This window comes from Pseudophryne corroboree, chromosome 6 (assembly GCF_028390025.1).
Source record: "Pseudophryne corroboree isolate aPseCor3 chromosome 6, aPseCor3.hap2, whole genome shotgun sequence".
NCBI classification, from domain to species: domain Eukaryota; kingdom Metazoa; phylum Chordata; class Amphibia; order Anura; family Myobatrachidae; genus Pseudophryne; species Pseudophryne corroboree.
The window spans coordinates 633,819,581-633,834,127 of record NC_086449.1 but is presented as its reverse complement, the minus strand read 5'-3'; the positions used below and the strand labels follow the sequence as shown (position 1 = coordinate 633,834,127).

The 14,547-nt window shown below is 44.0% G+C and overlaps 1 protein-coding gene across 3 annotated transcripts in view; it reads left to right on the top strand.

Moving 5' to 3' along the window:
- ARHGAP26 (Rho GTPase activating protein 26) overlaps window positions 1–14,547 on the top strand; it is a 1,013,198-nt gene that overhangs the window by 295,684 nt on the left and 702,967 nt on the right. For all 3 annotated transcript variants that reach the window (XM_063928129.1, XM_063928130.1, XM_063928128.1), the window contains exons 9-10: window positions 2,791–2,891; window positions 5,795–5,889. In XM_063928129.1, coding sequence (XP_063784199.1) covers window positions 2,791–2,891; window positions 5,795–5,889 — 196 coding nt within the window. The remainder of the gene's footprint in view (window positions 1–2,790; window positions 2,892–5,794; window positions 5,890–14,547) is intronic.

Here is a 14,547-nt window from a genome sequence, read left to right as displayed (position 1 = left end):
GTGATCCCCTGTGGTGGGGAACGTTCGATCGCCACAGGAGCTCAGTATCCTGTCAGCGGAGGTAGTGGCTCAGACCCCGCAGGGCGGACACTACTCCCCCCCCCCCCCCCCCCCCCTTTAGTCCCACAAAGCAGGGAGGCTGTTGCCAGCAGCCTCCCTGTAAAATAATAAACTCTAAAAAATACTTTTACCAGAGAAGCTCTGTAGAGCTCCCCTAGCTGTGACTGGCTCCTCCGGGCACATTTTCTAAACTGAGTCTGGTAGGAGGGGCATAGAGGGAGGAGCCAGCCCGCACTCTCAAACTCTTAAAGTGCCAATGGCTCCTAGTGTCTATACCCCATGGTACTAATGTGGACCCCAGCATCCTCTAGGACATAAGAGAAAAAGGAAAATATTCCCCAGCTTTCTATAAAGCATCAGGAATGAGATTTGAATACTACATAATAATAGAAATACAGGGTTCTCCGTTTGCAAATATTTGCAAATATGTGATTAAGCCAACAGGCTGCATCAAGGTGTCTCTGTTCTGGTGGTCCCTAACACTACATAATAGCACCCACTCTGGATCATATCATTGCATATTGTTATGCTACATGATAATAGCGCATACGTGAATATATCAAAATTGAGAACCAATTCACCTGGAGGCACCCCAAGATCCTCCAAATGGCACTACAAGGTCCAGCACATCCTCCAAATGCCGTTCCCATCCATGCCTCTCAGAACAGTAATAGAAAATGGTTGTTGCTCAAATCAATACAGTATAATGGTTCTTCACAGGTGCATTAAAGGGAGGGGTTAATCTAGACAATCCAGACAAAAAAAGGTCAATATATTCCCCCAGCACACTACAAAGGACCATCAATAAATGGAAAAAGAGGAAAGAAAATGAGGTGTTTGAAGACGTTATTCGAGTACAGTAGTTTGTAAAGGAGAGGAGAGTAATTGGGAGATAATTGGAGAGAAACTTTGTTGATTCAATTTATTTAGTATTGGTCAGACAAGACAAGTTCATGTTTAAAAAGATAGAGGGAGCAGAGAAGTTGGGAAGCGTAAAGTGGAAAGGCAGGTTGTAAGATGAGATGAGCGCAGAGACGAGGGTCTAATTCAGGTTTGTATGCACAGACCTACACAGCTGCAATTTTTCAGGCTACAGAATCTCTAATCATCGTAAGTGGAGCAGCCGCCCAGAAAAGAATAGACGCCCCCCGGAGCCATCGCAAAGTCCTCAGCAACTGCGTACACATACTGTACGCAGCAATAGCGAAGAATGGCGACTTCTCCAAGTGAGCCTATTGACACGCATACTGGGCGCGGCAGGAGCTACGCTGGCATCCTGTTTCTGTACGTACCTGATCGCAGCTGAAAGCAGATACATGCCCCAAAAACGTCCGTGATAGGCCTGCATTTTTGCCACCAGTCCCTGTCACCTCCCTCAAATAGTGCCCTCCTGTCTATCACTCTGCGCTAAAAATCTCACTGCTGGCAGCACCCCCAAGGTGCCTTGGCGCATGCACAGTCTTCCGACACTCCCTCAATTGCATGAACATCGTCATTGTGTACAAATTTGCATTAGGCCCATAGTCTTCGATTATCGCAGAGCATGAACTGAGGGTTGGGGAGCCTAGGATAAGGTGAGTGTAGTGTGCAGCATTTTTCATTGGGAAATGTATTGCTGACGGACTTATTTTTGTCTTTGTAGTAAGGGCAAAATGATGGTCTGGAAGGGAGAAGAGTTGTTGGTGTGTAGAGTAGCAAGATAAAGCTGGCAAAGAAAAGTAAAAAAAACAGTGCTATAAAACTATAGGAGAACTATATATCTTTTTCTTTTTTTTTTTTTTTGTCTCTCTCACTCTCGCTCTCAGATACAGGTAGGCCTCTTAAGCTGGGTACACACTGCTCGTTATGTCATTTGTCTGAACAGACGATATATATCAGTAGTGGATCGGCGGGTGTGTACACCCGATATTTCTGTGAAAGACAGATGTAGCTCAGACATATCGTGTCACCCTGCAGCACAGCCGATGATATATCTTGCAGATATAGCTGCATATCCTGTTGTGTGTATGGGCGACCCGCTGACCACCTGTGTACACCTGGGCAGGCAAATTCAAATGCCCTCCCAGCTGTGATGTCTGGAACGACCTATTGGGTGGCCGATCAGTATTTGTAAATGCTTGCAAGAATCTGCTGCTCAATCAGCACAACGGACGGTTGGAAGATACATCTTCTAGGAATGTACACAGCTATACTTCTTATGATAGACCCAGCTAAATTTAATTCACTCAGGCACCTGACAGGGCTATTAACCCTTTCATGGGCTGTTTACAATGGGAGAATGTTAAAAAAAAAAAAAAAATTCAGATAAGGGTAACATGGATGTCATGTTAGTTACAGAGTCTACTAGGTTCATACAATGACATTCATCATACCAGTAGTACTACTTGTTATCCTCCATTACTACATTCACGTTGTTTGCATTTATATGATAAATGGGGTGGTAATAATATGTGAGTTGGACACATACTACTTTTTTTTTTTTTTTATCTTCCAAATATAGATCTCTCATTGTTAAATAACTAACTTTCTACTTTTGCGAAACATGGCTTTTAGTGTAATCCGTTCCTCCTCTATCTATATAAATGCCTTGTAATGCTGTTTACGTCTTGCTGCTACTTATTTCCATGTTAACTCTTATAATTGGTATATGGCACACGTACATTGTGAGATTAATGTCAAAAGGTAAAAAAAATTTTTTTTTACTAGTATATTTTTGTCCATTAATTGTAGGGCACTTTGGGACATCTTGGGTCAAACATTACTGTACCTATCAACGTGACACAAGGCAAATCACTATGGTCCCATTTGACCAGAAGTCTGGGGGGAAAGTGGTAAGTTGTATTTGAATATACAGTATATATACAAGTCTTGCATGTATCAAACTAAAGAAAAGGATTTATAGTTGATAACTGCCATAACAAACTATGACATTTCCCATCTATTTCCCTTTACAAAAGTACTTTAGGGACATTCCCCACTGGCATTGTTTGTGTGTGTCTAAAAACCAAGGTGCAAACCACTTTTCACATCTGGTATAATTGTGGTTGGTCTGGCTTTCTCATCTTAAAACCCTGATCATTTCTGTATGCTACATATAAAACATCATTGAAATGACTGGGACATTGATATTAATAGGTGAAATCTGAATATTAAATATATATATAAAAAATAAATAAAATCATATATATATATATATATATATATATATATATATATATATATATATATTGACGCAACATGGAACAGATGCATATGACCATCAATTTGTACAGTAAAACTTTGACCGTCTCAAATACAAATGTGACAACATTACATTAGAAAAATCTTATAGTATTCATTACCCTTAAAACAAGGGGGTCAAGTAAGGATGCGTATACAGAATATAATAAAACATTGGAATACAAATAATGTGTCTCTTAAGCCTGATTGTCGAATCTGCATATCTTGATAACCAATTTATCAATAAAAAACAAACCAAAAAAGTACTCCAAGGGAATCTTTTTGTAATTCATGGGAGAAACATGTAACACAATGGTATTCTTCCTGTAATCCAAGGGAATTATTCCTATAATACACAAAATAGGTCCTTCATTTGTAATGCAGTAGGAATTCCTTTTATAACCCATGAGACATTTCTTATCCATTGGGAATAAAATCCAGTCACAACGGACGATGCAAGCTACTCGGCTGGCAGCCGTTCTGTAGATTGCCTGTGAACGGAATATATGGGACCGCCTCTGGCTATTCAGCCATTCACAAGCGATTCCCCAAGCTACTGTAGCAGTGAAGTGATTGATATTAAGTTGAGTCATGAGTGCTACCTGCTGTGATCATACATCAATAGAGATTATTTGAATCTCGATTAATGTCTGTTGTTTTTTCCCGTCATTACTGATTAGCTCCATTCATTTTAAAGCTGTACTCCTTTTAATGGAATGTCTGCATATTGCGCACAACTTCCATTTTCCTGAATGGGAAAAGTACAGTTCTATGCTGGTTGATTGCTATTGTATAGCAATAAAGACATGCTTTTTCAAATGTGGTGACATGTTTTGAATGAACTAAAATGTAGCAAGCAGTGTCCAAAATGAGCTGCAAATGCCTCCAGATACAGGAATGACCTCAAATGCAACACATAGAATAGAATTGGTTTTATCTTTTACTTTCCTTGCACTTGAGTGTTCCTTCAGGGCTAAGCATAACGGGTATTTGTTCTGGTATGCAGTGTATCTGTACACTGTACTACACCACCATAATAATTCTAGAAGTCTTTGTAGTGGCTTTTGGTTATTTATATAATACATATGCTACGCATGTAACTGACATGAAAGCAACTGTTTAGACTTCATGTTAGGGACCCCCAGTACTCAGAGACGCCTTGTAGTTGTCGTGGGGGCTTCCCATACCTTTGCAAATGTATGCAACTGAGATCTCTGAAATTCCTACCACCATGTAGTTATGAAATCCTGTTGCTGATGTCATCCAGTGTGCTGGGGGATACCAATGTTTCTTGTTCAGAATAATCCCTCCCTTTCATGCACCTGGATGACATTACTAATTGGATAAGAGCAGTTACCAGACGTCGTGAAAGCAACTGTTGCAGATGACGGGCAGCTTTGTTTTACGTTATTATGATCTATTTCCTTGGCCTTCCTACATCTTAACGCTGAATAGATTGGAAGGGGAGTTTAATAGAAATGCATTGTTCCCTTGGCTTGCAGTCTATAAATGAACAACTAACCCTGCAGCGTTTTTCTCTTACGTAATGAGGGTCTTAAAGTACCCCTATGTGATAAAGGAAAATCATTTAGGTGTAGAACAAGTGAGTCCGAGTTAAGGAGAGTAATGCTTGTGGAAATACTGCACTCTAATATCTATTCTGGTTGGTGAATGGCAGCGGCAAACATTATTTTTATGCTATAATAATAATAATAATAAGCAAGATCATTAGAGATGTTTTATATATTTTGCATTTTAAGTGTTCAAAAATTGGTAGGCTAAACTTGTATCTGCAGAAAGTTCTGCCAGCCTGGTCACTCCCTGACAGCGGTGAGATACATGGCTGCCACTGTATCTGTGATGGAATGTGGCGAGTCCTCTGTGCCCAAACAGAAATGACACATTTATACAAGGCCACCTCTTATTCTCTGTGCTGATAAGAACCTCACATGGTACATTTATCACTTCACTAGACCATGCCAGTTCTATGTATGATTGTTAAAGCTTCAGAGACCTCTTGTTATGGATATGACGTGTTCCATTATGACTGTTCTCCTCAGCAGCTGCTGATCTGTTACTTTATGGGATCATCTGTTATGTTTTTAGATTGTAAGCTCGCAAGAGTGGGGAGTTCTTTCCTCATGTGCCTTTCCTTTTCTTACACTATCTTATACTCCTTACTCCCTTTGATGGCACCTAACCCCGGGTTTTCTATACCTGTCCTATATTGTCTTGTACTGTAAGTGCTGTTTTCTTATTTGCTCATTTGATTATGTACTGTGTAATGGGCGCTGCGGATCCCTTGTGGCGCCATATAAATAAAGGATAATAATAATATATATATATAGGTATATGTGTGTGTATGTAAATGGATTTCAAGGACTGCTTTATTCTAAAAATTCAACAGGATATATGTCCTATATGACATATTGGCCATAATAAATTGCATCAACGTCCATGTGCTGATTGCCGTGTATATTTGTTATTCAATAGTACATGTGTTTTCACTCATCAGGGAGAGGAAGATGTAGTTTACTTGAAGTCTTGCATACGAAGAAAAACGGACTCCATTGAGAAGAGGTTTTGCTTTGATGTTGAACTTGTTGATCGGTGAGTGCACTATATGAAACCTTAAATATTTAATGCTCTGCTTTATTTGTCTTCAGTGGTTTTATTAAACGCATCAGATTGATGGCCATTGCAGCCATCAGTAGGTACTGGGTAAGCAGAGTATGGTAAGTACAGCAACAACTACATGTCAGCTAGCCACATACAGTAGGCTGCAGAGCAAGCTTCTGCATGCTGATGAGATAGGAGGTGATAAAGTGTAGAACATATATGGGTGCTTGTAGAATGGAGAAGTGTCGGCCCATTGTTGTTCGTAGGCAGAGGACACATCAGGACGATGTATTCCCCAGCCGATCCAACAGCCGACAGAATGATTTATAGTGAAGCATGGCATTGTGCACAATATCTTCTGGTTGGCAGTGCAGCACGGCCAACCAGAAGATATCGTGTACGACCCACGGGAGTGTAGTTGGCAATCGGCTGTACACACGGTACGATCTGGACGATATATGTTGTTCCGATATGCCCGGAAGCAACATACTGTGCTAAGATCGTTGAGGTGTGTACCTGGTCTTAGCCTCTTATTATCTGTGTCTGATTAATTCTTAATCATTTCTAATAATAAAGATTTGGCGGTATGACAGAGTTATCAAATCTTGGAGAGAGATAAACTGGAGAAATTACCCATAGCAACCAGTCAGCTTTTACAGTCTGGTTCTGTCATTTTGATCCATTGTACAAAACCCTATTCAATTATTCTCCCTGGCCTTCTGTTCCCTCTACAGCATGCTTGCCTGATCCTTATGTCTGATGATAATGTAACAGCTAGTTAATTTAAACATTTCGAAATGAAAACAGGGTGTAAGTGTGGCCATTTTGCCTAGAATACCCATGTATTAAGATCATTCTAAAGATGTCTATAGTTTTATTGTGTCCAGTCATAGACTATAGTTATTACAGGTGATTTGTATTAGTGTTTGATCTCTACTACTCCCATAACGGTATCTGGTTACTTGGTTGACACCGCAACAGATGCCGACTGTTAGGTTTAGGCTGCAGTGTGAGGTAGAGTTAGGCAGTAGGGGTCGGAATTAGGGTTAAGGATAGTGGTCTGACCTGGAAGTGCCTGCTGGAAGCTATGGGGGTCATTCAGAGTTGATCGCTCGCTAGCAACTTTTTGCAGCGCTGCGATCAGATAGTCGCCGCCTATGGGGGAGTGTATTTTCGCTTTTGCAAGTGTGCGAACGCCTTTGCAGCCGAGCGGTACAAAAACAGTTTTTGCAGTTTGAGTAGCTCTGGACTTACTCAGGCGCTGCGACCATTCTAGTCTTTTTGGTCCCAGAATTGACATCAGACACCCGCCATGCAAACGCTTGGACACGCCTGCGTTTTCCCAAACACTCCCAGAAAACGGTCAGTTGACACCCATAAACGCCCTCTTTCTGTCAATAACCTTGCAATCGACTGTGCAAATGGATTCTTCGTTAAATCCATCGCTCAGTAACGATCCGCTTTGTACCCGTACGACGCGCCTGCGCATTGCGGTGCATGCGCAGTTTTGCTGAGTTTTAACCTGATCGCAGCGCTGCAAAAAGTTGCTAGCGAGCGATCAACTCGGAATGACCCCCCCCTATGTTGGAGCCTCTGGGTTAAGGTAAGAGACTACTAGACCACCAGGGATGGTTTGTTGACCGTTGACCATGTGGACATATCATCCAGGTACACATGATGAATGTCAACATGAGCACTGTCCGCAAATTCTACACACCGCCTATAACAGTGCTGCTACATGTTTTATGCTGCAAATTCAGCTGTGACTGTAGACTATACAGCATCTCACTATTATAGACTGCCTAGTTTTATAGGCATACGATGTGTACATCCTCACCACCTCCTGACAGTGGTTCTCAGACTTCTCCCTCTGTTTATTTATATGGTCCCACAGATTTTGCAGTGCCGTACAGATAAAACTCCAACAGTTCTATAAATAACATTTAAATACAGAAACCTTAAAATAAACATAAAATCATACCTACAAAAAAACAACCCCATAATGTACAGTATAGGCACAATTAAGCATAATAAAAAATACAAGTCTGCAAGTAGCTATTAGACTAAAAATATTATACAGTACACAGCATAAAAGCATGTGGTGGGGGCAATAATACAGTACATACAAGGAAAGCTGCCAGACCATAGCATTCATAGGACACAGCTGACTCTACTCGTGAGCGCTTACAGTCTCTAGATCAGTGGTGGAACTTGCTGCGGTGCAGTCCACCAGGGCACCGCTGCTATGAAGGGGCCCACAGCCAGAGACATTACAATAGGTCAGACTGACTCGTTACATGCCGTCAGTCCTGGTAGCAGAATGAGCTCAGCTGCTGCTGTTGTGATCCTGCTGGATGGGGAGGAGGACACAGAGGAGGAGAGGGAGGAGGCAGCGTTCTTTCAGGTTTCCCACTGCCACTCACAATGAAGGGGAAGATTCAGGGGTGTCCCTTCAGATGCGATGTCCTGGCAGTCACTTCAAGGAGGTCCTGGTCTCTGGCTCCACTCAGAACCTGGCCTGCGCATGCTTCCTCACTCAGAATGCAGCATCCGGAACAGCACAACCCAGGATCCCCGCTCAGCAAGCCACGCTTTCTGTGAGATGGCCCGGCCAGAGCAGCTTCACCCTGCACCTCAGACGCCAAAGGACCCAAATGATCAGTGCAGTTCCTCTCTTTGTAGCCAGCAGTCGCATGATGGTCTGCTTCCCGCTGGCCATTTGCGCTGCCTCTCTTCCCCACACTTTCCAAAGTCCAGAGCACAGTCCCCCTCTCTGCGGCCGCATGGTATAGACTTTTGCTGCATGCCCCTGCAGGTTACCCACCCTGTACCAATTTTCCCTCTGTGAGGGGGCACACATATGACTCACCTCACCTCCATACATATACCTATATACATTTTAACATGCCGGCAGTGTCTACTGTATATCTATATACAGTGATTCTCACTTTAGTGGGGTATCACATAAGGAGTAGTACTGTTAGGTGTTATATGAATAAAATTGTTTTGCACTAATTGTGTCGTAATTTGATTTGGGGGGTGGGCGGTACTATTGTGTGACCATGCCTGTTGTCAATGAGACCACATCCCGATTTTGGGACACATGTGGTTTTTAATAATGGAGAGGGGGTCCTAATGGAGAGGGGGCCCAATGCATATTGTTGCACCTGGGCCCACCACTCTCTAGTTCCGCCACTGGTCTAGATGGAGGGAGAACGGCGACACAGAAGGTTGGACAATATGGGGAGAATTCAACTGAGGGCAGGAAATTTGAAAAACGCCCGGTGCAGGGTGTTCCCCGCAGACGCAGGGTTTTCCGTTAGACGACAGAATATGAGAAGGGTCTTTTTTTCTAATACTTCTTCCTCAACAACCCCCACTAGCCCCCCCAGTGGGAAAAATCATTGGGACTTGCTCTGGCACTTTCGTGCTCTCCCCCCATCATGAATAATTAAGCAATTGAAAGTTTCTAATAAGCTTAGTCAGTAGCCACTCACCTTCCAAAGCGTTGTCTTCTCCTCCAGGGTCAGGATCTGGCCATTTGCAGTAGTGAGTGTAATGTGTGTGATTTATTTTTCCGACTGCTCCATGGTTGTATCAAATATTTGTTAAAATATTCAATAGAGGTTCCAGAATATGGTTTGGTGGCACTAAGCGGTGGCATTTGCTTCACAGCTTTAAAAAAAAAAAAAAAACAACAACAAAAAAAGTTCAGTATCTTTTAAGAAATGATATCATGAGTATATATAATTTTTCTCTTACGTCTTAGTGGATACTAGGAATTTGATACCTACTGGTAATTCCTTTTCTCCTAGTCTGTAGTGGATACTGGGGTCTTGTACTTTAGTACCATGGGATATAGATCGGGTCCACTGGAGCCTGACACTAAAAACCTTTAGTGTGTGTATGTGTGTGCTGGCTCCTCCCCTCTATGCCCCTCCTACCAGACTCCGTTTAGAAAAATGTTCCCAAGGAGCCGGGTGCATTTCTCTGGAGCTCCAGAGAGTGTCCTTTTGTTTTTATTTTAGTTTATTATTTTCAGGTAGCCCTGGTTGGCAACCAGGCTACCTGCTTCGTGAGACTTAGGGGGACCAAACCAACCTCTTGAGGGTTAATGGTTCGTAATCCCAGCTGACAGAACATTGAGCTCCTGAGGTACTTATCACACAGCCTTAGTATGTGTACCCACACCAGCAGCTAGGCGCCACCCTCTAACAGATGCCGAAGTACAAGGTGCGGTGAGTGTTACACCGGGGTCCCGGTTAGCTGGTCCCTGGTGCAGTTTTGGCGGCAAGTCACGTGGCGGTCACGGGCTCAGAGCTGCGGTGCTCGTCGCAGACAAACTGGCTAAGGGCTGATGCCCCTCAGTGCTCACTGTCACAAAAAGGCTTTGTGTGTAGTGTATGCATATTCTGATGTTATTTCTAACATAGCCAGTATAAACTATTGATCAGGGACCGTGCGCCATTGCAGGGGGTGGGGCTTCCCGGAGTGGGACCTGAGGTGGGAAGGCGCCATTTCCTGCTGCTGCTGCGGATCAAGGCTGCATGCACGCTGCTCCTCCAGAGACCCACCCTGCTACAGGACTGTGTGCTGGTACCAGGGGGTCATAGAAAGGGGGGAGCCCGCCAGCGGTAGCACCGCTGCACTACTGTCGGGTCACACACTTAGTTACACATTGTACTTGTCTGTTTTCTGTGTGCTGGTGTCCGCTCCTCAGTGTCACTCCAGGGGTTCTCTAGGGTCTGTGTGGAGGTGTTGGTCAGTGGGCTGCGCTGTTTTTACAGTTGTGTAAGATGTCTGTGGACATAGTAATGTGTGCTGCTTGTATCTCAACCCCATCTTCAGCTGGGTCACTCATGTGTGAACAATGTTCCTTATCTCCACAAGGTCACAGTTCACAGGCACCTGACTGGCTAGATAGTTTTAAAAGCATGATTCAGAATGTTAATTCAGAATTAGTTGTAGCTAGAAAAGAGAGACAGGTGTTAAAACACTCTATTGATTGTGTGGCCAAAGCAGCAGATACCAAGAAGGCTTCTCGGCACCCTCTAGTGGTTCCACATAAACGCTCAACGCCACAGGTGCTCCAGTCTGATTCTGATTCTTATCATCCTGATGTAGATGATGATGATATGGATGAGGACAGCTTTTTGTCTCCAGGGGTTGAGGCCCTCATCTTTGCTGTGAGAGAGGCTCTTCACATACCGGATCAGGAGTCAGATGAGGAGTTGTATTTTAATGTTAGACCAAAGACCTCAGCAACTTTTCCTGTGTCTAAAGAGTTAAACTCCCTGGCCAAGGAAGCATGGTTAAACCCTGATAACAACCTCTGAGGAATTTAACATTTTTTAACTACTTTTCCCCTCCCAGCTGAGGACAGGAAGGTATGGGAAAACCCCCCGTTAGTCGATACGTCTGTATCCAGACTATCTAAGAAATTGGTACTGCCGGTGCTAGGGGCTATATCCCTAAAAGAGCCAGCTAGGCAATATATATGGCAGCAGGCGCAGCACAACGCCCCACATTTGTTTTGTGGGTGGATTTCCAGGGCGGTAGTCAAGTGGTCAGATAATGTTATTGATGGTTTGGACTCTCTGGGATGAGGTCATTACTCTTCTGCAACATATACAGGATGCTGCAAATTTTATGAGTGAGGCTATTAAAGAGTTGTGTAAGATAAATGGCCGCACTACTGCTATGGCTTGTCGAAGTCGAAAAATATTGCAGTACACACATCACGTACAAACTACACACAGATGGCCACCGTGTGTGTACTTGTTCTGCTGTGCGTGCGCATATTCGCAATTTGCGTATGGTTGCTCCCGCGGTCCTGCACATTAGCGCGTAGTATGAGTGTTTACGGTAGAGTTTGAACGCATGGAAAAGCCATCAAAACACATTACATATTTAATCCAAATAGTGCACAATGGGGGTAGTTCCAAGTTGATCGCAGCAGGAAATTTTTTAGCAGTTGGGCAAAACCATGTGCACTGCAGGGGAGGCAGATATAACATGTGCAGAGAGAGATAGATTTGGGTGTGGTGAGTTAAATCTGCAATCTAAATTGCAGTGTAAAAGTAAAGCAGCCAGTATTTACCCTGCACAGAAACAAAATAACCCACCCAAATCTAACTCTCTCTGCACATGTTATATCTGCCCCCCTGCAGTGCACATGGTTTTGCCCAACTGCTAAAAAATTTCCTGCTGCGATCAACTTGGAATTACCCCCCAATGTACACATAGTCTCCCTGCACCACACCAGCAAGTTACAACAGTTTAAATCAGAGGTTCTCAAACTCGGTCCTCGGGAGCCCACACAGTGCATGTTTTGCAGGTAACCCAGCAGGTACACAGGTGTATTAATTACTCACTGACACATTTTAAAAGGTCCACAGGTGGAGCTAATTTTTTCACTTGAGATTCTGTGAGGAGACCTGCAAAACATGCACAGTGTGGGCCCCCGAGGACCGAGTTTGAGAACCTCTGGTTTAAATGGTATCAAAACAAAGGGATTCACCTTTACAGGATAGGAGGGGACAGAACAAGGTTATAAGGTGGTGTTTGGTATCCAGCTGTAGGGTATTTTAAGGGCAATATTCCGGTGTTTGGTTTGCAGAAGATCGCACGTTCCTGCAAATAGTTATGTGCAGGAGCAGAATATAAATATAAACTGTATTTACTGTACGTTTGGTATGTGGCGGGAACCCAGAGGAGACCACCCACAAGTGCATCTGGAACAGACATCGCCCACCTATTCAAACCAACCTATGACCTCTCCTGTACTATAAATGACCATCCCTGTGTCCAATGGACAAAGAGATTACAGTATCCATTGTGTTAAGTTTTGGAAGATTGTATAAAAGAGCCAGCTGCATGCCCGGTCAGACACAGACTCTAAAGGTTATCTACCCAGATGACTGAGGACCAGACTGGGAAGCGCAGGCGACGAAATCAAACATGTATGTACCATTGACTGTAGCCATTATTCTATTGTATTGTATTGCTTTGTTATTGTAACCCCCTTTCAGTAATATTATGTTGTGGTGTCGGAACCCAGCATTTTAAATACAAACTGGTGTCATGTTTTCCTTTTCCCTGCTAAGGTTATAAGTGTATTACTATCACATGTGTAGCTGTTAAGGGCTCACGGAGTATCTTTGGGTGTGCATGCACTGAGTGTACTTTGTACAGCCAGCGCAGCGTTTGTACGCAAAGTACGTACACGGTACGGGGCTCTGTACGCTAATGGTGTAATAAGTACGTAGGTTGAGGATTAAGTATAGCGGCCGCAGCGGCTCTATTTAAAGTGTATGAAATGTCTTTTTAAGTGTTGCTTTTAGTCCTGTACGTAAACCGACGTTTACAGGCTGTTTCGGCGCACAGAGCTCTGTGGTTACGTCAGAGGTCGGCAGATGCTGATTCCTAAAAGGGTGTAGAAAATCTTCTCTTTACAGGTGATGCCTTGTTTGGCGACAAATTAAATAAATGGATCTCCCAAGGAACGGCGGGTAAGTCTACCTATCTGCCGTCGGCTGTGCCACCTGCTAGATGTTCTTACACTGGACCCTCCTTGCAGTCCTTTCGTGTGGCAAGGTTCAGAGGCAGTGGCCGAATGGTCTCACCACTCCCAGAGAATCTTATGGCAAGTCCCGTAAACCTGCTAATGCTGTCTTCCTGGACCAGAACACCGGATCCCATGCCGCTAAGCCTTCCGCATGACGGTTGGCCCCAGCAGCAAGGCGACTTTCAGGTAGGTGCTCGCCTTCAACACTTCGCCCATGTTTGGGTGGAATCCTGCCGGGATCCTTGGGTGAGGGACCTCATTTCCCAAGGATAACGGCTGGAATTTCATTCACTCCCACCTCACAGATTTTTCAAGTCGGGCTTATCAGCTTTACCCGCAGCAAAAGTTACCTTACGAGAGGCTGTTCAAAAACCTCTTGCAGATGGGGGTGGTGGTTCCAGTATCTCCTACGTTACGCAACAGGGGCTTTTACTCCAGTCTTTTTGTCGTTCCCATACCAAACGGTTCGGTGCGCCCAATCTTGAACCTGAAGTCTCTAAACCCGTATCTGCGGGTGTTCAAATTCAATATGGAATCTGTGCGGGTGGTGGTGTCTGCTCTGGAGGAGGGGGAATTCCTGGTGTCCCTGGATGTCAAGGATGCTTACCTACACATTCCCATGTGGCCCCCTCATCAGGCTTACCTAAGGTTCGCCATCTTGGGCGACCATTTCCAGTTTCTGACCTTACCCTTTGGTTTATCCGCAGCTCCAAGGGTCTTCACCAAAGTCATGACGGAGATGATGCTGCAACTGCGCATGATGGGAGTAAACCTAGTCCCCTACTTGGACGATCTCCTCATAAAGACTGTGTCCAAGGAGCGTCTACTGCACAGCATCGATCAGACGACTTGCCTACTTACGGATCATGGTTGTATCCTAAATTTTTAGAAATCTCACCTGGAACCGACCCAACATCATCTTCAGTTCCTGGGAATGATTCTGTATACAGTGTCTCAAAAGGTATTTCTCCCGATGGACAAGACCTTGACTATTTGCATTCGGTTACTGGGCAAGATGATGGCTACTTACGAGGCATTCCAATACGGCAGATTCCATGCCTGTCCATTTCAGCTGGATCTAC